This window comes from Borostomias antarcticus, assembly GCF_949987555.1.
Source record: "Borostomias antarcticus genome assembly, chromosome: 4".
In the NCBI taxonomy this organism is placed as follows: domain Eukaryota; kingdom Metazoa; phylum Chordata; class Actinopteri; order Stomiiformes; family Stomiidae; genus Borostomias; species Borostomias antarcticus.
Window position 1 is genome coordinate 26,944,391 of NC_140237.1, and position 25,231 is coordinate 26,969,621.

At 46.2% G+C, this 25,231-nt stretch overlaps 2 protein-coding genes across 2 annotated transcripts in view; one reads left to right on the plus strand and one right to left on the minus strand.

The window, feature by feature from the left end:
• Positions 1 to 9,692, plus strand: part of lgr4 (leucine-rich repeat containing G protein-coupled receptor 4) — a 62,286-nt gene extending 52,594 nt beyond the window's left edge. Inside the window, exons 14-18 of the mRNA XM_084437052.1 lie at positions 2,188 to 2,259; positions 2,430 to 2,555; positions 3,591 to 3,688; positions 4,283 to 4,336; positions 5,395 to 9,692. Coding sequence (XP_084293178.1) covers positions 2,188 to 2,259; positions 2,430 to 2,555; positions 3,591 to 3,688; positions 4,283 to 4,336; positions 5,395 to 6,782 — 1,738 coding nt within the window. The 3' untranslated portion in view covers positions 6,783 to 9,692. The remainder of the gene's footprint in view (positions 1 to 2,187; positions 2,260 to 2,429; positions 2,556 to 3,590; positions 3,689 to 4,282; positions 4,337 to 5,394) is intronic.
• A 2,128-nt stretch (positions 9,693 to 11,820) lies between these two features.
• mybpc3 (myosin binding protein C3) overlaps positions 11,821 to 25,231 on the minus strand; it is a gene marked incomplete at both ends in the record, with an annotated part of 46,228 nt that continues 32,817 nt past the window's right edge. The window contains 9 exons of the mRNA XM_084437407.1: positions 11,821 to 11,852; positions 12,985 to 13,171; positions 13,362 to 13,498; positions 15,847 to 16,006; positions 17,066 to 17,205; positions 17,363 to 17,558; positions 20,956 to 21,044; positions 21,371 to 21,538; positions 22,278 to 22,412. Coding sequence (XP_084293533.1) covers positions 11,821 to 11,852; positions 12,985 to 13,171; positions 13,362 to 13,498; positions 15,847 to 16,006; positions 17,066 to 17,205; positions 17,363 to 17,558; positions 20,956 to 21,044; positions 21,371 to 21,538; positions 22,278 to 22,412 — 1,244 coding nt within the window. The remainder of the gene's footprint in view (positions 11,853 to 12,984; positions 13,172 to 13,361; positions 13,499 to 15,846; positions 16,007 to 17,065; positions 17,206 to 17,362; positions 17,559 to 20,955; positions 21,045 to 21,370; positions 21,539 to 22,277; positions 22,413 to 25,231) is intronic.

The following is a 25,231-nucleotide window of genomic DNA, read 5'->3' on the forward strand; positions in this document are numbered from 1 at the left end:
AGTATAGAGTCTATATGAGCTGTTACCATCAGACAGTATAGAGTATATGAGCTGTTACCATCAGACAGTATAGTCTATATGAGCTGTTACCATCAGACAGTATAGAGTCTATATGAGCTGTTATCATCAGACAGACAGTATAGAGTCTATATGAGCTGTTAATATCAGACAGACAGTATAGAGTCTATATGAGCCGTTAATATCAGTATAGAGTCTATACGAGCTGTTACCATCAGACAGTATAGAGTCTATATGAGCTGTTACCATCAGACAGTATAGGGTCTATATGAGCTGTTACCATCAGACAGACAGTATAGAGTCTATACGAGCTGTTATCATCAGACAGACAGTATAGGGTCTATATGAGCTGTTATCATCAGACAGACAGTATAGAGTCTATATGAGCTGTTATCATCAGACAGACAGTATATGGTCTATATGAGCTGTTACCATCAGACAGACAGTATAGGGTCTATATGAGCTGTTACCATCAGACAGACAGTATAGGGTCTATATGAGCTGTTACCATCAGACAGTATAGAGTCTATATGAGCTGTTACCATCAGACAGTATAGAGTCTATATGAGCTGTTACCATCAGACAGTATAGAGTATATGAGCTGTTACCATCAGACAGTATAGTCTATATGAGCTGTTACCATCAGACAGTATAGAGTATATGAGCTGTTACCATCAGACAGTATAGTCTATATGAGCTGTTACCATCAGACAGTATATAGTCTATATGAGCTGTTATCATCAGACAGACAGTATAGAGTCTATATGAGCTGTTAATATCAGACAGACAGTATAGAGTCTATATGAGCCGTTAATATCAGTATAGAGTCTATACGAGCTGTTACCATCAGACAGTATAGAGTCTATATGAGCTGTTACCATCAGACAGTATAGGGTCTATATGAGCTGTTACCATCAGACAGTATAGAGTATATGAGCTGTTACCATCAGACAGACAGTATAGGGTCTATATGAGCTGTTATCATCAGACAGACAGTATAGGGTCTATATGAGCTGTTACCATCAGACAGACAGTATAGTCTATATGAGCTGTTACCATCAGACAGACAGTATAGAGTCTATACGAGCTGTTATCATCAGACAGACAGTATAGGGTCTATATGAGCTGTTATCATCAGACAGACAGTATAGAGTCTATATGAGCTGTTATCATCAGACAGACAGTATATGGTCTATATGAGCTGTTACCATCAGACAGACAGTATAGGGTCTATATGAGCTGTTACCATCAGACAGACAGTATAGAGTCTATATGAGCTATTACCATCAGACAGTATAGAGTCTATATGAGCTGTTACCATCAGACAGTATAGTCTATATGAGCTGTTACCATCAGACAGACAGTATAGAGTCTATATGAGCTGTTATCATCAGACAGACAGTATAAAGTCTATATGAGCTGTTAATATCAGACAGACAGTATAGAGTCTATATGAGCCGTTAATATCAGTATAGAGTCTATACGAGCTGTTACCATCAGACAGTATAGAGTCTATATGAGCTGTTACCATCAGACAGTATAGAGTCTATATGAGCTGTTACCATCAGACAGTATAGGGTCTATATGAGCTGTTACCATCAGACAGTATAGAGTCTATATGAGCTGTTACCATCAGACAGTATAGGGTCTATATGAGCTGTTACCACCAGACAGACAGTATAGAGTCTATATGAGCTGTTAATATCAGTATAAAGTCTATATGAGCGGTTATCATCAGACAGACAGTACAGAGTGCCATCCCACCGAACCCACCCGTCTGTGGTTATGTTTAGCTGTTCTGTTGTTGTCTGTTGTTGGTACGGTTGTCATAGTGTTTGTCGGTATTGTAGTTGTCTGTTTGTGTGATGATAGCTGTGTGGCACATCTATCTATCAATCAACCAATCGATCACATCTATCTATCTATCAATCAACCAATCGATCACATCTATCTATCTATCAATCAACCAATCGATCACATCTATCTATCAATCAACCAATCCATCACATCTATCTATCAATCAACCAATCGATCACATCTATCTATCTATCAATCAACCAATCCATCACATCTATCTATCAATCAACCAATCCATCACATCTATCTATCAATCAACCAGTCGATCGGACATGCTGTGTTTCTGACCCGTTGTTGTGTCCTGGTTCTCAGAGACCTGAGTCGGAACCGGATCAGAACCATCCACAGAGACGCCTTCCTGTCGCTGACCGCTCTGACCACCCTGTGAGTAGCGCCCTCTCTAGTGTATCCATACTGCGCCCTCTCTAGTGTATCCATACTGCGCCCTCTCTAGCGTATCCATACTGCGCCCTCTCTAGCGTATCCATACTGTGCCAGCAGGCTCTGTGTCTGTGTGCTGATACCGCTCTGTGCTCCTGTGATGTCTGTTGCAGAGACCTGAGTCTGAACTCGCTGACCAGCGTTCCTGTGGCCGGTCTGAGTGGGGTGAGCCAGCTCAAACTGACTGGGAACCTGCAGATGAAGACTGTTCTGACGGCCAAGAGCTTCCCTCGACTGAGGTCAGCATCTCAGGAATGAACGCCTCCCACAGACTGCCCCAGACTAAAGATCACTCCCATAGGCTGCCCCAGACTAAAGATCACTCCCATAGGCTGCCCCAGACTAAAGATTACTCCCACAGACTGCCCCAGACTAAAGATCACTCCCATAGGCTGCCCCAGACTAAAGATTACTCCCACAGACTGCCCCAGACTAAAGATCACTCCCATAGGCTGCCCCAGACCAAAGATTACTCCCATAGGCTGCCCCAGACTAAAGATCACTCCCACAGACTGCCCCAGACCAAAGATTACTCCCACAGACTGCCCCAGACCAAAGATCACTCCCACAGACTGCCCCAGACCAAAGATCACTCCCACAGACTGCCCCAGACCAAAGATCACTCCCACAGACTGCCCCAGACTGCCCCAGACCAAAGATCACCAGCTGTGGCAAAATCGGTGGTCGTGGCTCCAGAACGGAGGTCCTACGTCGCACGGAGGGAGAGGTTCAAAGATGGCCGCTGTCACAGTCTTGCGACCGAAGATAGCCTGCGACAAATATCAGACAGGGTCCGAAATTTAGGACAATCATCTCACGTTGTATTGCCTCGCCTCGTAGCCTACGATTCAGAAGTGTCTCATCACACCATGGACATGCATAGTCCTACCCAAGATTAGAGATCTGTGTCACTTGCAATAAACTTATAAGATTGCAAAAATCTCAGTCTATAGGAGGCTTAATACACACACACACGCACACACACAAAATACACAGCAGCTTCTTCACACCTCACACCCCCTGGTGAATCGGTCACCTTGACAAAGGGCTGAGGCCAAAACACGCTGGTTCTTAATTGGTTTTTGATTGACGGGCTCTTATCGTGACCCCTCGTAGCCGGCCTCTGTCCAAACACCTCGGTGTGTGAGGGAGGGAGGGAGGGAGTAACATCAGCACATCAATCTGCTATCTGGGAGAGAAGCTGCTGCTGAAAACTGGGGGTTTCCACCTCGGGGGTTTGATTGAATAGCAGCGCGTCGTCCTGTGCCCCTCAGGTCCATCTCCGTGCCCTACGCCTACCAGTGCTGTGCGTTCGTGGGCTGTGATACCGCTGTGAGTTCCCCTGACGAGGACGACATGAAGATGGCCACAGGTGAGATATAGTTGACCGTCAGAACCAGCGCCTACTGCCACTATGGCATCACCATCTCTGCCTTGGGGCCCTCAGCCCTTCTACCTGCCACGTCAGATCATCTCTACCCTGGGGGCCTCAGCCCTTCTACCTGCCACGTCAGATCAAAGCGTTGGTTGGTTTGAGGAGAGAGAGAGGAAGCAGTGTTGGTTTGAGGAGAGAGAGAGAGAGGAAGCAGTGTTGGTTTGAGGAGAGAGAGAGGAAGCAGTGTGTTTGAGGAGAGAGAGAGAGAGGAAGCAGAGTGTGTTTGAGGAGAGAGAGAGAGAGGAAGCAGAGTGTGTTTGAGGAGAGAGAGAGAGAGAGAGGAAGCAGTGTTTGAGGAGAGAGAGAGAGAGAGGAAGCAGAGTGTGTTTGAGGAGAGAGAGAGAGGAAGCAGAGTGTGTTTGTGTTTGTTGGTTTGAGGAGGAGAGAGGAAGCAGAGTGTGTTTGTTGGTTTGAGGAGGAGAGAGGAAGCCGAGTGTTTGTGTTTGTTGGTTTGAGGAGAGAGGAAGCAGTGTGTGTTTGTTGGTTTGAGGAGGAGAGAGGAAGCAGAGTGTGTTTGTGTTTGCGTTGCAGGTGGAGAGGAGGTGGAGAGAGTCTCCATGGTGATGCACTGCTCCCCTGCTCCAGGTGATTCTCCTGCTCTGTCCTGACTTCCTACGTCTTCTACTAGCTTATTACTAGGTTATTACTAGGTTATTACTAGGTTATTACTAGGTTATTACTATCTTATTACTAGCTTATTACAAGGTTATTACTAGCTTATTACTAGCTTATTACTAGCTTATTACTAGGTTATTACTAGGTTGTTACAAGGTTATTACTCTTATTACTAGCTTATTACTAGCTTATTACTAGCTTATTACTAGCTTATTACAAGGTTATTACTAGCTTATTACTAGCTTATTACTAGCTTATTACAAGGTTATTACAAGGTTATTACTAGCTTATTACAAGGTTATTACTAGCTTATTACTAGCTTATTACTAGCGTATTACTAGCGTATTACTAGCGTATTGCTAGCTTATTGCTAGCTTATTGCTAGCTTAATACTAGGTTATTACTAGCTTACTAGCTTATTACTAGTTTATTACTATCTTACTAGCTTATTATTAGCTTATTACTAGTTTACTAGCTTATTACTAGCTTATTACTAGCTTATTACTAGGTTATTACTAGCTGATTACTAGGTGATTACTAGCTTATTACTATCTTATTACCATCTTATTATCTTATTACTAGCTTATTACTAGTTTACTAGCTTATTACTAGCTTATTACTAGGTTATTACTAGCTGATTACTAGGTGATTACTAGCTTATTACTATCTTATTACCATCTTATTATCTTATTACTAGCTTCTTACTAGCTTATTACTAGCTTATTACTAGGTTATCAGCTTCTTACTAGCTTATTACTAGCTTATTACTAGCTTATTACTAGGTGATTACTAGCTTATTACTATCTTATTACTAGCTTATTAGCTTATTGGTTATTACTAGGTTATTACTAGGTTATTACTAGGTTATTATTAGCTTATTATTAGGTTATTACTAGCTTATTACTAGCTTATTGTTGTAGCTCCACGCATGTTAAACTGACCTCATTCATTTTCCTTCTCCCTCATTCCTTCCATCCTTCCCTCCCTCCCCCCCCTCCATCCATCCCTCCCTCCCTCCCTCTCTCCAGGAGCGTTCAAGCCGTGTGAGCACCTCCTGGGCAGCTGGATGATCCGTCTGACCGTGTGGTTCATCTTCCTGGTGTCGCTGCTCTTCAACAGCCTGGTTCTGGCCGCCACCTTCCTCCCCCGGTGGCTCCTCCCCCCCGGCCCCGCCCCCCGCGCCCCGCTGCCCACGTCCCGGCTGCTAATAGGCCTGCTGGCCCTGGCCAACCTCCTGACTGCTGTGTATGTGGGGGTGCTGACCCTGCTGGACGCTGCCACCTGGGGCTCGTTCGCCCAGTCCGGCGTGTGGTGGGAGACGGGGGTGGGCTGCCGGCTCACCGGCGCTCTGGCGGTCTTCTCCTCGGAGTGGGCGGTCCTGCTGCTGCCGCTGGCAGCGGTGGAGCGCAGCGTAGCGGTCTGGCCGCTGCTGGGGAAGAGCGTCACCGTGTCCTCGTCCCCCCGCCGGGGCAGGGGGGGGCGGGGCTTCAGCCTGGCCGCCGGGGTGCTGGCTCTCCTGGCTGCCGCCGCCGCCTGCCTGCCCCCCCCCAGCGCCGGCCAGCCCTCGGCCTCCCCGCTCTGCCTGCCCTTCTCCGGGGGCGAGGGGCCGGCCCTGGGGGTGACCGTGGCGCTGGTGCTGCTCAACGCGCTGGCCTACCTGCTGACCGCCGGCGTGTACACGCGGCTCTACTGCCGCCTGGGCCGCACCGAGCTGGCCGACCCGGATGAGAGCGGGGCGCTGCGCCACGTGGCCTGGCTCATCTTCACCAACTGCATCTTCTTCTGCCCCGTGGCCGCCTTCTCCTTCGCCCCCCTGCTGGGCGCCGCCGGTACCGCCGGGGGGCCGGAGATCGCCAAGTCCGTCACGCTCATCTTCTTCCCCCTGCCCGCCTGCCTCAACCCCGTCCTCTACGTCTTCTTTAGCCCCGCCTTCCGAGAGGACTGGCTGAGGCTGCGGGGGCGGGGGGTCGTGGCCAGGGGCGTGAGGGCGGGGCCAGGGCAGGGCGGGGGGTGCGGTCAGGAGGTGCTGGGCGGAGCCGCCTCTGCGGGGCGGGGCTATGACTGCGGGGCGTACTCCCAGCTGTGCGGGGGGGCGGGGCTGTGCGAGCAATGCGAGGCGGCGGTGCTCCAGCTCCGGACCTCCTCTTCCTCCTCCTCCTCCTCGGTCTGCAGACACTTGGTGAAGTCCCACAGCTGCCCCGCCCTCACGCCTGGCGTCCGGGCATGTCAGTGCGCCGAGGGCTACTGGGCGGACAGCGGCACGCCCTCGGCCCAGTCGGAGTACGCGGACGAGGGGGACTCGTTTGTGTCGGACAGCTCAGACCAGGTGCAGGCCTGCGGACGCGCCTGCTTCTGCCAGACCAGAGGCCTGCCGCTCGGACACTACTCCTACAACATGCCCTGCCTGAAAGACTGAGGGGGGAGAGAGGGGTGTGCTGGGGTGTGTTGGTGTGCTGGTGTGCGTGTGTGTGCGTGCGTGCGTGCGTGCGTGTGCGTGTGTGCGTGTGTGTGTGTGTGTGCGTGCGTGCGTGTGTGTGTTTGAATGTTTGAATGCAACTCTTTGTTTGGATGCTATTACAAATACATTAAAACGTGTTTTAATACGATGGAATGTGCAGACAGACAAACCTGCACTCAAATCATTCAGGAAGCACTTATTTGAATCACTGTGTGAACAGAAACTCAATCAATCACAAAAAGGGAATCTGGCCTTGAGTCGGACCGCTTTGAGCCAGAGGACTGGTGGCGATGCACTTAGTCTGCCCGTCAGGAGTTAGTCTGCCCGTCAGGAGTTAGTCTGCCCGTCAGGAGTTATTCTGCCCGTCAGGAGTTAGTCTGCCCGTCAGGAGTTAGTCTGCCTGTCAGGAGTTAGTCAGGAAGCAGGAGGGTAAGATGATTCCTGTGTGTGTTTTTGGCCATCGATGATGTAATGAAAGGGGAAGTGGTGTCACATGCACCTGCTTCCTAGTTAATCCAGACCGGGTGTGATGTGGAGATGTAATCCGCCTGAGATCATCCATGTCCTGAGATCATCCATTTCCTGAGATCATCCATGTCCTGCCATGTCTTGCGTCGGCTCCACCGTTAGCTATACGTTTTTTTTTTTATTGTATTGAAATGTTGTCATTCCGGATCTGTCTATATTAAAACGCCATAATCGTTAATTTTGTTTGTGCGTACATGTAGCAAATGGTAATCATCCTCTTTTTAGTGTTGTTGCTTTTTTTCTGTGCAAATGTATGATAATGTATGAAAAGATTTCTAAACATTTGCAGTCCTTCCTATTGACCCAAATGTGACCCAGGCAAACCTGTAGTCTGAAACATCGTAGATAAAAAAAATACTGTCTTCATTCCTCAAGAGATAGAAATAACACACATTGATCGATATCACTATCTCTAAGAATCAGTTCCTCGCTGAAAGTGAAAACGACTTGTATGTGATATGGGAAATCAATTATGTTCTGTATGAATATGTTCTATATATGGTAACACCAGTTTTCCTAGCCGTAGTGGTTCTAGTTTGTCCTTTGTTGAGACGAATGGAGAATATTTGAGTGATTTGCGGTGTTGTTGAAAGCTGAATGCAGAGCCAGTACCAGGCCTCGCAGAGACTAGCGCCCCTAGTGGCCTCGCAGAGACTAGCACCCCTAGTGGCCTCACAGAGACTAGCGCCCCTAGTGAGGAGCGTCTTCACTCAGAGCGTTTCTTCTTAGACCTGTTGGATTGTATTACTGTACCAGCTCACTGTTCGGTTTCTAGTGTTCGTTTTGCACTAGTCTTAAATTGTCCACAGCCCAGTAATCTTGAGCAAATGACTCAGCTAATTTATCCAAAGTATAATCTAGATCAAGGTGTACAGTATGTTATGATTATGCTCTATAGATCATATTTTTCATCAGGAGTAAATGGATACAGCCGTGTGTGTCTACTAGGGGGTGTTTGGGGTATGAGCATGACTACACATGAGGGGGTGGAGAGGCCCTCGGAGCTTGTATCCACAAGTGTACTTCAAGCAAGCGCTCACTCAGGAATTTTGGCAATGTAGGGAAACCTTGACTCCCTCAAAAATCTTTTCTTATGTGTGGGTTTGTGAACAGTATGACCGGGTGTATAGTTCTAACACCAACCTAATTCTGTTGGAGAGGTGTAAAACCTCTCTGGTGCAAATTACAAATCTGTGTTTCATTTTATGTTTATGCATTTGTAAATTATTTTGATTGAAAACAAATAATCAACAATGGGATGCATCGTTTAACCACGGAAGCTACCTCTTTAACTGTAGTTGCTACCAGCAGCGCTTGGGGAGAATGTATTGTTTTATACGTTCTTGTTTGAGTGGTAGACTCTATTATGTAAATACTGGTTGTACATCACTGAATTTAACGGGCTAGCTCAGAATTTTGGACAAAATGCCTAATATACGACAAGCCATTATGTTGATCGACTGAGACCATTTTCAGTTGATTCCATTGTCCTTCCTGTGTACACATTTTGCTAATCCTTGCTCAAACAACGGTAGTGGGGTATCATCCACTACCAAACAAACACTCCACACTCCAAAGCAAATAAAATATGCTGACAGTCTATCGGGGATATTTGAGTGTTCATACCATCATTTTTTAAGTTAAACTATCCTTGAGTCCTTGCCTTTATCAGTGAGAACCTAGCCGAAACTCATAGTATAGCTTGATTTCAAGAAATTTCTAAATATACACCGTACCGGGTCAATCCTCTGTGCCTTGAGACGGCAGAGTGAAGTGGTCAGTCGGGGGTGGAGTCCTTGACCACGGCCTGGAGGTAGGAAGATGTTCCTTTAACTGCTCTATACTGTAGGGGAGCACCAGAATCTTAAACGTGATGTGAGCTGCTTCAGGAGCCAGTGTAGAGAACAGAGGGGGGAAGTTGTGTGGGAGAACTTGGGGTGGTTGAACACCAGGTGAGCAGCAGCTTTCTGGAAAGTTCCAGGAGTTTAATGGCTGACGCCGGGGCCCCAGCAAGGAGGGAGTTGCAGTAGTCCAGTTGGGAGATGACCAGGGCCTGGAAGAGCACCTGCGCCGTCTCGTCACTGAGGATGGGGAGAATCCTCCTGATGTAGAGCAGGAAACTGCAGGAGTGTGTAACCGATGCAATGTTTGCCGAAAGTTGTAGCATGTCTGCTCCAATCAACAGCATGATGCTGTCATCAATGAGGCTCATATGTCCAAAATTCCGAACTATCCCTTTAAGTCACGCTTTTAGTTAAATGCAAATTGTGGGAGGAATCCATGCCCTGTATACTGTGATTGTTTTGTAAACCAAATATATATATAAACTCAAATGTTGCTTTAAAATGTGTTATTATTTATGTTTAAATCATATCTAATTTCACAAACGTACACAAACACAGACACCTTTTACTATGCAGCTGATATGGTGACACTATTGGGCTGAACAAGCCTGGTCAGGGTGAGTGTGGTTCTGACCCAGTGACCACGCCCTGCTGGTCTGCTCTAAACGACACCCAGCCCAGCCTGCGCTCTACTGGCCCCTCCAGCGGCGCTGTGGAGGACTGACCGGCCTCGCGGGAGGAAACCAGCCCCTGGATGGAGGTGGGTCAGCCAGGACCTCTGAGACCACCTGCTGCCCCCAGGCCTGTACCCAGGGGTCACATCCCTCTGGTCACAGTTTTTGGAGCAGAAATGCCACTTCCTCCTCCAGTGTGACGGTATAGAGAGATGTGCTGGTGTGTCCTACTGTATATAAACAGATGAAGGTCACAGACGGATGACCAGGCAGGAAGTCCCCTTCTCACGCTGTTATAGGCGCCACGCGCAGCTCTGCTGAACCAATCAGCTCGCCTCCCCGCCACGCGCAGCTCTGCTGAACCAATCAGTTCGCCTCCCCGCCACGCGCAGCTCTGCTGAACCAATCAGCTCGCCTCCCCGCCACGCGCAGCTCGGCTGAACCAATCAGCTCGCCTCCCCGCCACGCGCAGCTCTGCTGAACCAATCAGCTCGCCTCCCCGCCACGCGCAGCTCGGCTGAACCAATCAGCTCGCCTCCCCGCCACACAGGCGGTGACTGGGACACGCTGGCTATTCCAGGCTGGTCCACCCCAGCCTCTCTGGAACGCACATTAAACACATACCGGCTGCTTAGCTGGGCTGTTCCATTAATACCAGTCATACCCTCCGCTGGCAGGTCCTCCTCTCCTGCAGCAGACCGCAGGCATGCCGTGGGTGTCACTGGCAGGACAGGGACTCTGCTGACCTCAGGTCAGCCCTGTGGGCGGGAGAGAAGTGCTGCCCACCTGTGCTTTTACCTCAGAGTTCACATCCGTCCCTCTAGAATAGAATAGTGTGAGTATTGTTATATGATAGAATATCCTTAGAAGTTATCAAGTCAATGATATTACAGCATCACATTCAATTAGAAAAAGTGAAATTCAAATGGAGATCTGTTGACAATGAAGCTATGTATTTATTGGTTTCATAAATAAGACAGAAATACCCATGGTCACAAATACTCAAGAATATCGATACACAAGAGCACAGCCTGACAAGGACATGTTTCTCTTTCTCTCCTACAGCACCTGCCTGCCTGACATGATTCTGCCCAGTCCCACCTCACAAACCTCCACAAGGACTAGAGGAAATAAATAGCAACGCAACAACATGGAAGACTACTGTTCTATAGATGATTTATAGCTGCAGTATGTAACTAATGCACTATGAGCCTGCTACGAGCAAACTACAAGCTAGTAATGAGAGACAATTCCATCTGCCAAGTTACATTCAGTCTGCTTTAGCATCATGGTTTTGGGGTGTGCCACAGAAGAATGACCTAGGCTACTGATTGGCTCTCAGCACATGCACACGCTTTGAACCAGGTGTGGCCACGCCTCTAATTTTTTTGTACTATCTTTTGTTTTGTTGTATCCTTTGGTGTCGACCTGACACCAAATTATAATAATGATAATTATAAGTATTATAATCTCTGTAGCAGTGCCAAACAATGGTCTAAAAAGTTTTCACAGAGGAGCTCAATCACTTTATCATAGCAATATTTAAATGTTTAAAATCATACATACTTCAGCTTTAACACCGGGTGACAGGAAAGATAACCAGGCTCATAAGGTTGAACATACAGTAGGGTAAAGATAACCAGGCTCATAAGGTTGAACATACAGTAGGGTAGAGATAACCAGGCTCATAAGGTTGAACATACAGTAGGGTAGAGATAACCAGGCTCATAAGGTTGAACATACAGTAGGGTAAAGATAACCAGGCTCATAAGGTTGAACATACAGTAGGGTAAAGATAACCAGGCTCATAAGGTTGAACATACAGTAGGGTAAAGAACGCTAGGTAACTTCCTGGACTCTTCACATGAACGGTTGCCTTGGACAGTCCCAGAGGAAGCCTGGGATGAGGGGACATTCACCCTGTCTTCAATCAGGTCCTCTCCAGACCTTTCACTTCTTAGCTTCTTCTTTGGTGACTTGAGCTGCAAGGCAGGTAGTCTGTAAGTGTCTTGTAGTGAAAAGGTTCTAGAACTGTGGTATCTGCTGTGGAACTGTGGGGATTCATGTTGGGCTGATTTCTAACCGGACCGTTTCCTGAGGAGTATTTGACTCACTGAGGCCTGCTGTTTTAAACAGCCATCTCTACGCTCTCCAGAGTTCCACAGGGCCGATTTTCTCCAATCAGCACAGAATTAGGGAAGTTCCAGAATGCACCAGTAGTAACAAAGAATAAACCGTCCTTGTGTGGTGTAGTATACAGCAGCAGTGAGAGATAGAAAGCTGTTAGTGGGCAGAGCAGAGTACTTCAGGTCAAGGTTGACTTGAATGAATGTTGATGCCAATGCAGTGGTGTACATAATACCATCAACAGTTATCCCAGAGACGTTGGGGTGACACTATATGAAGGGTCCCCCTATAGATGGTCAAAAGATGCTCACAATTATCAGCATTGTTGCATAGCAACAGAGTTGGAGTGGATCGTTTGTTTGGTGATAGTTGAAGCATCTTCACATCGTCTACTGTATTTGGCTCCCAGAAAACACAGTTCTGTCTATGTTTGCTCCACACTGAGAGGGGGGAGGGTTAAGGGGGTCTTACCTTGAGACCACTTTGGGTGAACCTCAGTTTACAGGCACTGGGAGGACAGGGGAGAAGCATGACAGGAGACGGCATGGTGGTTGGGGGGGCGGGGGGGGGGGGGTTACAGAGAGAAGGAGAGGGACAGGGGAATACTGGATAGTTGAAGCCTTATGAAAACATGGACTGTATATGTGTAAACATCAAATCTGAACTAAGGAAAATAGATTTTGATAGATTAATTAATTCACCAAAATCTAATATTCCATCTCAGATTTAATGTCTAAAGCATATTTCATAAGGTAACACAAAAAACAACAAGTGTCAAATATGAGCAGGGGAGAATTCATATATCATGGCAGACATTCATATATGACTTCATATTTGATTAACACATGCCGTAAAAAGTACATTAAACGAGACAAAATAAGGTGGATATATAAGAGTTGGTTTGCAGTTGTATGGAGATAGTGATGTCTCAAGTGCTTAAAAGTAGCGCGCTATGTTTGTGTGTGTGTGTGTGTGTGTCATACTTACGGCGGACCTCCAGCTTACACTCCACTATGTCCTCCCCGTTGTCGTTGACGGCCTTGCACATGTACACGCCCCCGTCGAAGGCGCAGGGTTTGCGGATCTCCAGCGTGAGGACACCCTGTTTGCTGAACATGCGATACTTGGCCTCGTTGGAGATGTCCATCTTATTTTTGTACCAGGTCACTTTCGGCTGAGAGAGAGGTTCGAATTTGACACTCATTCAGTGTCTATCATTTCGTTAGATAAAGTGTTTGATGATTCCAACGTTGTATCTGGTATTGAAAGACCCACACACACACACACACACACACACACACACACACACACACACACACACAGCTATAGGGTTCCTCTCTATTGAAGGACAGGTGTGTGCTCACCTTGGGGATCCCCCTGACGGAGCAGCTGAGGGTGGCGTTGTACCCCGCTATGACCGAGCGGCTCACCAGAGCGTGGGTGAACTTGGGTGCCTCTTTGAAGTCACGCTCCTGGTAGGATGGAGGCTTGTACACAATACCTGGTCAAAAAGACAACGCTCAGTTTACCTACACTAGCAGCATGATGTTCTCCATCTCAAATCTGGTTATATCATTGGTAAATATTGATTGGCTCCGCCCGGCAACAGCATCACAAGGCGTGAGCTTATGTTTTCAGCTGCGTATGTTTGTTCGTTACTTAGCAGGATTATGCAAAAACTAACAGATCGATTTTCACGAAATTCGGTAGAGAGGTGTAGCATGGGCAAACTTAGAACCAAGGTTATTATAGTTAACAAAAACTAACTAAAAAACGAAAACTAGGTGTGAAATAAAAATAAAAACTAGGCTTTACAAAACAGGATAACTAACTAAAATTGTGTTAAATGTGTGTTTACAAGACTAACTAAAATAAACTAAAATTATAGAGACTAGCTGTGCCCATGCACAGAAGTAACCTGACGTGCACCATGATGGTTTGTTTTGCATGAAGTTAAACAATGTGAGCTCACAAGATCAGGACAGTCTCACGAGGCTAGCGCAGAAGAAAAAAAACTAGAACTAATCCTGAAACTAATAAAAACTAAACTAAAACTAAACATTTATAAAAATAAAAAAAAATAAAAAACTAAACTAGCAAACCTGCTTTTATTTTATTTTAAAATTAATTAAAACTAAACTAAAATTGAAAACAAGAAGTGAAAACGATATAAAAATGAAAACAAATGAAAAAAGCAAAAATGTTATAACCTTGCTTAGAACCCAATATATTTTGGAACGGATCTAAATAACTGGGCAGATACACAAATTAAAACCAAACTTTGCTGACCATTTTTCTTCAGGTATTCTGCTAGGTTTACCATACTGCCCAGTAGCCAAGTGGTTAGGATCCATAATTGCATTCCGACAAGAGTTCAAATCCCAGACAAGACAAACGTTGGTTCTTTGTTCGAATGAGGGCAATTCAATTTTAGATAGATAGATATCAACTTTTTTTATTTACTGTTTTTGTAAATGCTCTTGCAAAGTCCTGCTCTACAACATCAGGAGGATTCACCCGTTCCTCAATGACGAAACGGCACAGATGCTCATCCGGGCCCTTTTCATCTCCCGCCTGGACTACTGCAACTCCCTCCTTGCTGGGGCCCCGGGCCAGCCATTAAACCCCTGGAACTTTCCAGAAAGCTGCTGTTCACCTGGTGTTCAACCACCCCATGTTCTCCCACACAACTTCCCTTTTCTGTTCTCTACACTGACTCCCTGTAGCAGCTTGCATCCAGTTTGAAACTCTGGTAATAGCCTACAGGGCAATGAAAGGAACAGCCTCCTCCTACCTCCAGGCCATGGTCAAACCCTACACCCCCTCCCGACTGCTACGCTCTGCTACCTCGGGGTGACTGGTTGCCCTGTCACCCAGAGGCCCCTGCGGTCGATCAACACGGTCCCGGCTCTTCTCTGTCCTGGCCCCGCAGTGGTGGAACGAACTGCCCACTGACGTCAGGACAGCAGAGTCGCTGCCCATCTTTCGCCGCAGGTTCAAAACTCACCTCTTCAAGAAGTTCTAACACGATCCTCCCTCTTAAGCACCTATTGTATTTTTTATTTGCTATTCTCCACTTCGCCTTCAACACTAGATTATGCTCTTAGTCACTTGTTTTAGAAAGGAGATGTATTTGTGAATTCTGGCAAGTAGTAGTACACTGACCTTTCCTATGTTAAATGCAATTATTGTAAGTCACTTTGGATAAAAGCGTCTGCTAAATCACTATAATGTAAATGTAATGTAAACAATATTGTCTTATCTTTATATGCATATAAAACTAAATAATATTAAACTAGTGCTTACTCTTCGATGGGGCAAGTATGCAATATTTATATTTGAACTGGGTTACACCAACAAAGTGCTTTTATGGGCGGAGCCATGTGCTCTCTGAGCATCCTTTGTAGTTCTGAAATGGATGGTTTCTCGTGACAAATGTATGTCGGCGTCGTTTTGGGAATTTACATGATGCAGTGTCCTGAGAGATATTATTAACAGAGACCTTGGCAGGGATGAGAAAACCCCCTAGAAATCTGGATGTACTGTATGTGTAACAGGTGTCACTGCGTCACTTGTCAGTATAGCTTCCACCCTACTCCCAACTCAGGTCCTCTGACTTGCACGGGACCACGTCTAATAAACAACGCTACAAGCTACGCCACCAAAAAGCTAGAGATGGGTGGTATTAATACTGTTTAATCAGCTCAGTGTCCTTACACTATTTCCACAATGGGTGTACCTGATTTAGTTCGTACCTAGAACCAGTAAATTGAAAAATAATTTTCATGCTTTCCAGTTCTATCTTATCCATGTATTGACGCAGCTCTGCTGTGAGAGAGAAGAACTCACCAGTTTTCTGGATGAAGGCGCTGTCTTTGGAGTAACAGGGTTCTGGGCTCAGGCCCACCATGTTGATGGCGAACACTCGGAAAATGAACTCGTTCCCCATGATGAGGTCAGACACCACACAGTTGGTCCGCCGGTACTGTTCATACACCGTGTACCACTCCTGGTAACCAACCAGATACAACAACCGTCAGCATTAATACACCGTGTACCACTCCTGGTAACCAACCAGATACAACAACCGTCAGCTTTAATACACCATGTACCACTCCTGGTAACCAAACAGATACAACAACCGTCAGCATTAAGACAAAAGGAATGAAACGGTGTAATTTGGACAACAGTTTTAGAGTCACTCAAATCCAACATGTCAGCAAGAGCTAGTAGTTGAGCAGAAGATGGATTCACAAGCCAAGCACACACACACACGCGCGCACACACACACACACACACACACACACACACACACACACACACACACACACACACACACACACACATACCAGTACTTATATGCGAGCCAAGCACAGGGGCACAAGGAGCCCCAACACTTTTATATTTAGCGAGTGGGGCATCTCTGATATCCAACTGAGATGGATTGTTCTCTGTAACATTATAACCTTGTCCCTCCTAGCTTTCCATTGTGAGATGGGGGAGGAGAAATTAATTACGTTTAGAGTCACTCTGGTGAAATCTGAACAGGCCAGGCGGCTTTTTATTTAGACACTAACCTTGCAGCAGCTCCGGAATACAACAGGCCTGCGTCACGCCTCTCATGTCCCTTGAGAGGTCAAGGCTAGGGGGACTAAGATTAGGACTGGCCTGTTCTGTCTTGTGGAGCTTGGGAGAGGCTGGAGTGTTGGAAGGTGGCAGGGGTGGTAGGGTGGCAGAGGGATCTCAAACAGTCCCAGAATGCAGTTCTCCTAATAGGAGGCTATCTGGTCGGCTGTGGATGACATTCTGTCACAAGGGAGGCTAACCCCCCCCCCCCCCCGCATACTGTACATGCATCACTCATGTTTGGCTGTAGTACCTGGCCTTGGCAGGGCTGAGGGTATTAGAACAAAGGGTAACAACTGGGAGCTCAGCATAGCTCACCCACAATTCAGCCACAGCACTATAAGATATTATCGGTGTGAAGTAGCTACCTCTCTCTCTTTCTCTCTCTCCCTCCCTCTCTCTCTCCCTCTCTCTATCTCCCTCTCCCTGTTCTGACTCTCACCATGGTCTTCTTGTCGGCCTTCTGAATGGTGTAGCCAGTGATTTCACAGTTGCCATTGTCCTTGGGTGGTTTCCACTCCAGAGCCACATTGAAGCCCCAAACATCCACAATCTTCAGAGCCTCAGGGGCCCCTGGCAGATCTGTAGGGAGAGGAGTAGTTAGCAACTTGAGACAACTCAATATAGCTCTTTCCATTGCCATCCATGACTGCTGCTTACCCATGACCTCTCTGGGGATACTGGTCGTGTCATTCCAGACACACACACACACACACATACACACACAGACAAAGCTTACCCACTATCTGTACGGAGACAGCAGCCGAGTCCTCTACGTTCTCGATCTGCACCTTGAGCTCATAGTTCCCAGAGTCCTTCCGCTCCGTCTTGCGGATGAAGAGGATGGTGTCGTTGTCGCTGTTCCTCACACTGGCCTGTTTAGGGTCCAGGGGCTCCCCCTCCTTGAACCAGGCCACCTTGGGTTTGGGCTTGCCCTGGGTCACACCACAGAGATGGGAGATGACCAAGTCCGTTATCAAAATCTTCTGCGTGTTAACTTCCCATGATTCCTACGATGTCAATATCTAAGCTGTAACATATACTTTTTGTGCTAGAGCTTTCCGAAGCCGGTCATGCCTCCTATTGGAGTGAATGATGGTAGCACTATGTTTTCATTAGACTAAGGGGGTTGCAATCACAAGACCAAACGTTTTTTCTGTCATGACCTTTCGCGGCCAGCTTGGTACTTACTGTAGCTACAGTAGAGATGGATAAACTTCATGGATTTCGGCAAGATAAATGAAGGCAACAAAAAGCCACGAGGCTTACAACTTGACGGGTAAGTTGAATTATCTAAATTATCAAATTTGCTGTCGATGATAGCTAGCACTAACGTCAACCAGCCGAATCGAGCTAGTGCAAGCTAACTTCCTGTAGCTATACAACGTTAGTAGTGCTAGCTACAAGATTACGTTAGTGCTAGCGATAACACTATTATCTAGCTATAGCCGAGATAAAATAACATTAGTTCATGTTAATCATAAATGTTTAATGTAGTTGGCCAAATTGGCAGCTACCTACCTAACGTTATCATTACCTAAGGTGACTGTAGCTAACGTTATCCAAGTTAGTGCTAGCTAAACTGCGGCCAACTTAATGTGTCGCCCGCAAACAAACCTCCATGCACGCATGGGTTGGAGTCAAGTTCTGTAAGTAAATACTTATTTTCCGTCATGTCCTATCTTTGCCTTCTCTACAAGAGTTCCAGATTCAACCATCAGCCATGAAACCATCAGCCTGACAGTCCAGTGGACAGTCATCCTGAAAGGCTTTTAGCATCCCAGAAGAAAGATGAGAATACACATCAGAAGGTATGGGGTCTGATTGATCAAGGATATTGATTCATCCTTTAATGTCTACTAATTTCCATGGCATAACATAAAAACAAAAACTTGAATAACTTGAACAACTATATATGTCTCTGTTTAGTGTGTTTTTTTGCCAGCTTGGTTGATGCTGAGATGTGTGTAGCGTCTGCCCCATGGATGTATTAATAGAACTCTGCCCCATGGTCTGCCCTCATTTCCATGGGTCCGGTAGGCTACATCCTGTCCATCTCATCACCCTCCTGGTGGGCTCAGGTTTTGTGCTGAATGGCTACATTCTCCAGAGCGGCCTCAGGGTAAGCCCCTAGCTAATAAGACAACGATGATGATGATTGTGACAATGTGTCTGCAAATGAGTATTGACAGATTAATTTGTTCATTTGGTGTTGGTCATTAGGACAATGCAGCACCACGTAAACAGGAAGTGAGGTCTAATTGCTTAACGCATCATCCCTTTGACATTCTTCTTAAAGGGTTTCGGGAAGCGGAAGTGTTTTCCGCCCAAAGTCTTGTCGGCGCCGTATATGCTACTGCAGTAAATCGTTTCTTCATTCCAAGGAAGTTCTGGGCGACCCGACCACGAAATAATTTAACATGAATTTAACATGGTCGCCACTCAATGACAACGCAACGCCATGCAAACAGGAAGTGAGGTCTAATTGCTTAATGCATCATCTCTTTGACATACTGGTCTGGACTACACAGATCTTGAGTGAACTGTGTTGCTATGTACTTTTGTCTTTTGATTTCTTATATCCCTTTTGATAATGGTCTGGTCTACTTTTCATGCTTTTTATTACTAATTCAAATACCATTCATGTCATTCAATCTAATCTATATATAATTGTGCATTAATAGTAGCCTACTATTGTACTATTAGAGCTATAAATTACTATGCATGTTTTCAGCAATCACACAATTTCCTCAGAAAATGTAAATTGTACCATTCTATTTGGCTGTGTAAATCCTAATACTCAATCCTAAATCCTAAATGTATAATCATGACATTGTCATGACAAGTCGCTGAACTAAAACATGTGACACTGGATCTATGGTACATTCAGACTTAATGCTGCATCCCAAATAAATGTGCCTAATGCATAGAACAGATGCCTGTTTGACTGAGGAGCAGACTGTGGTTTTGGGTGGCAGCCAGGTTTTCAGCCGTTTGACTGGCTGAGCTGTGTGTTCAGAATCATGTGCGTAGGTTCCATTATCTAGTAGCCATGTGACTCCAGGATACCGTTTCCAAAATGGAGTCGTGTATTATTAGTCTCTGGGGAGAAGCAGAGCGCATGCTAACTCATGTCAACAGATCTGGCCATATATAGCTCCGGTTTCAACATAGCACCGAACAGAGAGGCCTAGTGTGATTGAAAGTGTCAAGTTCAAAGATTAGGGGAAGATGGGGGGGGGGCTGCCAAAGTGATAGAAAATCAACAGTTACTCAGTTACGACCGATTTGTCACTCACTGTAGACAGGAGGAAATGCAATGACACGTTCTAGAGTCTGACAGAACAGTCATCTTAATTCACCTGTGTCAAACACTATTTGCAAATACTATGGAAAAGAAAAAACTAAAGCAGCTCTTCTGGTACAAAATTAAAAAGCCTTTATTATTGGGTTGGTACATGTAGGCTTTTTTAAATGTTCACCATGAACTATCCCAATAATAAAGGCTTTTTAATTTTGTACCAGAAGAGCTGCCTTAGTTTTTTCTTTTCCATGGTATAATGACTCCATGCTAAAAAGCACCTTCTTGGTTCACCTGCCTCAACCCACTTGAGCACTCAGTCTGCTGTTTTGTTGACTATTTGCAAATACTGTACTTGCTGTGAACTTGGTTTAGAAAGGGAGAATTCAGTAGGTGTGTACAGAACAAGGTTATTATAGTTCACGAAAACTAACAAAAAAACGAAAACTAGGTGTGAAAAAACATTTTAGTTAACTAAAATAAAAATAAAAACTAGACTTTACAAAAAAACGATAACTAACTAAAACTGCATTGTGTGTTTACAAAACTAACTAAAATAAACTAAAATTATAGAGAAAATGTCCTTAGTTTTAGTCTTTTTCATTTCATACATAAGCCTAGTATTTTGGGTGGATCTATCCTCCATTTTATTTAGTTATGCCCCTGCGCAGAAGTAACCTGATGTGCGCCAGATGGCTTGTTTCACACGGAGTGAAACAAAGTGAGCTCACAAGATCAGGATAGTCTAACAAGGCTAGCACAGAAGAAAAAAAAAAACTAAAACTAATACCGAAACTAATAAAAACTAAACTAAAATTAAGCATTTTCAAAAAATAAAAAATAAACTAAACTAGCAAACCTGCTTTAAAACTAATCAAAACTAAACTGAAATTGATAACAAAAAGTTAAAACGATATAAAAATAAAAACTAATGAAAAAAGCAAAACTATTATAACCTTGGTACAGAATGAGCCCCAGGCCTGGTAGGAAGCACCAGAGCCCTACCTGGAAGGGAAGCACCAGAGCCCTACCTGGAAGGGGATCACCAGGTTGATGGTCTCTCCCACTTTCTTGATGAGCGTCTGTCTGAGGTTCCGGGGGACCCAGATTTTGGGCCGCTCTGTGTGGGGGAAAAACTGATTAGCTGATTGTGAGTGTGGGCTGACAAGATCAAGTGCTTGTCAAGGCTGTTACCAATCAGGCACTCAAAGTGGCATCATCCTGTCAGCAAGCAAACAGGCCGGAAGGCCGGGGTCTTCACCGTTCTTCTGAGACCAGAAATACACCCCCCAGCTAATCCGTGAGGTGGTGACTGGGAAAAAGCATATGTCCTTGTGTGTGTGTGTGTGTGTGTGTGTGTGTGTGTGCTTGCGTGCGTGTGTGTGACAGACTCTGGAATATAACCATGAGGTCACGCACAGATAGATCCATGCGCTGTTTGCTTACGCATGATCTCTCGGATGGTGACGGCCTGTGCCAGGGAGCAGGGCTCGCTGGGGCCCGCCAGGTTGTACGCTCGCACGCGGAACTGCATCTTCTCCCCGGTGGGAAGGTCCCGGATGATGACCGACATTCGGTCCGTCAGACCCTCGAAGGCCGGGACCCACTCGTCCGCTGTGACGGGAGGGGACAGGTCTCACCGTTAGGACTCAGATATACTGAAGCTATTAGATTATTCAGCAATGTGCCCAAATGAATGCCTATATTGCAATTATTTAATTTGTATTTCATTGTGTGTAATTCCGGAATTAAACCTTGTTCAATGGACAGATACAGTACGTATGGGGTCGGAGTCCCTGCCTCCAGCCTGGCCTTAATGGATCCATTTAGGACATTCTGCATGCTTCAGGCCAGCCAGCTGTGCCCTGGGGAGGCTGTAGTAATCATATAAGCACTGCGCTAATGGCCTCGGGCTCAGACCCCTCTACAGCCCATACCATCTCTGTCTCGCTGAGGCTGGGGCTTACACATAATGGCCTCGGGCTCAGACCCCTCCACAGCCCATACCATCTCTGTCTCCCTGAGGTTGGGGCTTTTACACATAATGGCCAATAATGTTAGGAGCGATAAATCTGGCAACCAAGAAGCTCTGGGCTTATGTTGGGAGGGGGTGTTGGAATAAGCATATCAGTTTGTTTTTATCTTGAGCCAGGTTTGGCTTGATTTATTTTTTCACTTACCAAAGTTAGTCAGGATTGTTATTAAGCTAATTATTTTGGCCCAGGGCTGAGCTTTAGATACTGTAGATTGTGTATCGGCCAGGGAGCAATAAACACAGTACTGCATCTCACAACGTCCATATACAGTAATATAACCCCCCTCCTCCTGCCCTCCTCCTGGCCCCAGCACTCACAGCCCTCCTTGCAGTACTCGACCCCGTAGCCGTCCAGGTCGGCCGAGCCCATGCGATCTGGAGTGCGCCACTTCAGCGAGATGGTGGTGTCACTGATATCGTCCACGCACAGACCCATAGGTGCACTAGTGGGGGCTGTGTGTGGGGGGGGGGGTGTAAAAGAGAAAACAGCGCAGAGAAAACATGTCACCATCTGGCCTCGCAGAAAACGCTCTCATTCATGTACTGTATGTTCCATCATGTACTGTATACTCCATGTATTTTCATGGATCAACCATAATTTTTGCAAATGGACCTTCTTCAAGGTAATCACAATCTCTATGAGGGCAACATTTTGATACTTCTCTGGAAAAACTAAACTTTTGCCAAAGTGATCAGGTCTTCTGCATTTTTATGCCATTTTTTACTTACCACGTTGGCAAAAGTTCAAGAGTAAAAAAAAAAAATATATAGTATTTTAAATGTTTATTAGCAACACTGAGCTTTCAAAACCCACCAGCCATATTCCCTCGAGCAGTTGTGAGTGCCTTGGAGGTTTCTCTGGGACACCTTCTGTATTAGACGAACTTTTCGTTGCCGACGAGGCCAAAAGAGTTGTTAAGGGTTTTTTCCTGCTGGGACCAGGTAGATACGGAGAACGGTAGCTCGTCCAGTGCTGTTGGCTGTAGCTAGCAGGACTGAAAAGGACTTTGTGAAACCTAGAGACAGATTTCAAACCTTAAGAATCCTCGAATCAGATTTGCCTGATTCTGGTTTCTACCCGGCAGATATTTGTCAGGCCAATCAAAACCATTTATCTGATATGGTGCGGATTTGATACAATGACTGTACCCACTTGATACGATGACTAAATGTTTTATCACTCTGATTGGCTATAGGTCTATCCATTTAGGTCCAGAGGCATTTGGATCTGCATCCGTTGATAATGCTCCTTGGAAATCAAGAATAAACTCAGCATTTCCGGACCCTTCGCACCTTTGCGAATTGGGCCAGTAAATCTCTCTGCTGGGAGAATAGTTGAGCAACATACATGAAAGGCAGGTTATTTCTATGCACCATCTTGTCTGGGTTTACTGCTGCTGGACAGCACTGTCACCAACACCTCCCCATGAAGGACAGCCTCAGCTCCGTATGAGCTGTGTTATCACAGGCTATAACACAGGTATGGAAAGCATTAGTCACCAGTGGAAATGCAGTATCTCAAAGATGCATGTTAATCTTCCCTGAGCGCCCCCCCTTCTAGCCATAGTTCCCTTCTAGTCCCATCCCCCTTGTCCCCCTCTAGCCCCTCTAGTCCCAGTTCCCATCTCCAGCCTTAGTCCCAGTTCCCATCTCCAGCCCTAGTCCCAGTTCCCATCTCCAGCCCTAGTTCCAGTTCCCCATCTCCAGCCCTAGTCCCAGTTCCCATCTCCAGCCCTAGTTCCAGTTCCCCATCTCCAGCCCTAGTCCCAGTTCCCATCTCCAGCCCTAGTTCTAGTTCCACATCTCCAGCCATAGTCCCAGTTCCCATTTCCAGCCCTAGTCCCAGTTCCCATCTCCAGCCCTAGTCCCAGTTCCCAGTTCCAGCCCTAGTCCCAGTTCCCATCTCCAGCCCTAGTCCCAGTTCCAGCCCCAGTTCCAGTTCCCATCTCCAGCCCTAGTCCCAGTTCCCAGTTCCAGCCCTAGTCCCAGTTCCCATCTCCAGCCCTAGTCCCAGTTCCAGCCCTAGTCCCAGTTCCCATCTCCAGCCCTAGTCCCAGTTCCAGCCTCAGTTCCAGTTCCTCAGCTCCAGCCCTAGTCCCAGTTCCCCATCTCCAGCCCTAGTCCCAGTTCTCCCAGCCCTAGTCCCAGTTCCCCATCTCCAGCCCTAGTCCCAGTTCTCCCAGCCCTAGTCCCCTGGCTCCAGCCCTAGTCCTAGTCCTCGCTCTCTGCCCTAGTGTGTCAGATGAGTTTCACCTGTTCTTAATGTGATTAGTTTCTCTACCTGTAGCCCCTTCCCCTGATCTGCCCCTTGTGTGTTATTGTTGACCTATTCTTGGTCTGTCTTACATGAACCTGACACGTAAAGACACTGATGTCCCCGATCGCCTCAGTATTGAGCTAGCTACAGTTAGTCTGCAGATGCGCACTCAGCTACAATGGAAGTCAATGGCACCAATGGGACAAACCTTTGCTGTTATAAAAGATTACAAATATACTGTTACAGTACAAATATTTAGTAGCTTGGTATCTAGTAGTAGCGAGCAAGCTAGTAAACTCCAATGTGAGGTCAGCATTTGTAGTCTAAGTGATCAGTGTAAGTGTAAGTGAAAGTGAAGTTTACAGCAAAATAGTTCTGTTTCAAATGGAACTTGTGTTTCAGCATTCGGTTTGTGAGCTGGTAAGATTACACCCTGTGCTTCCCGTCTCAGAAAAGCACATTTATCCTACTTTTTCCAACGTCTCATTGGCCCCGTTGACTTCCATTGTAGCCGAGTGTGCACCTGCAAAACAACTGTAGCTAGCTCAATACAGAGGTGATCAAGGAAATTATAGTTTCTACGTGTCAGGTTCATATAAAGCAGATTGAGAATAGGCCCTTAAGGCCAACATAGTGAACTTCTCCTTTAAGTAAAGTCTCTGAGCCTGCTTGCCTGCCTCCATCTTGTTTTGGTCCAACCCCTGCTGCTACATGCACCGTCTCCTGACAACATCTTTGTTATGTAGTCCAAGGGTGAGGTTTGGGCACGCAAGTCTCCTCTCAAGAGTTGGTACCTATGGAATGGTACATATGGAATCCATAAGTTCGGATAGAAATCTTCTTGTATCAATATTTATCTCTTAATTCTTATGGGCACAGAGGGCTGCGGCTTCAGCCGTGACCAAGGCAAAGCAGCTGGTGTGGGAAGAGTTCGAAGAAACCATGGAGAAGGACTTTCGGTCAGCACCAAGGTGTTTCTGGAAGACCATTCGACACCTCAGGAAGGGAAAGCAGG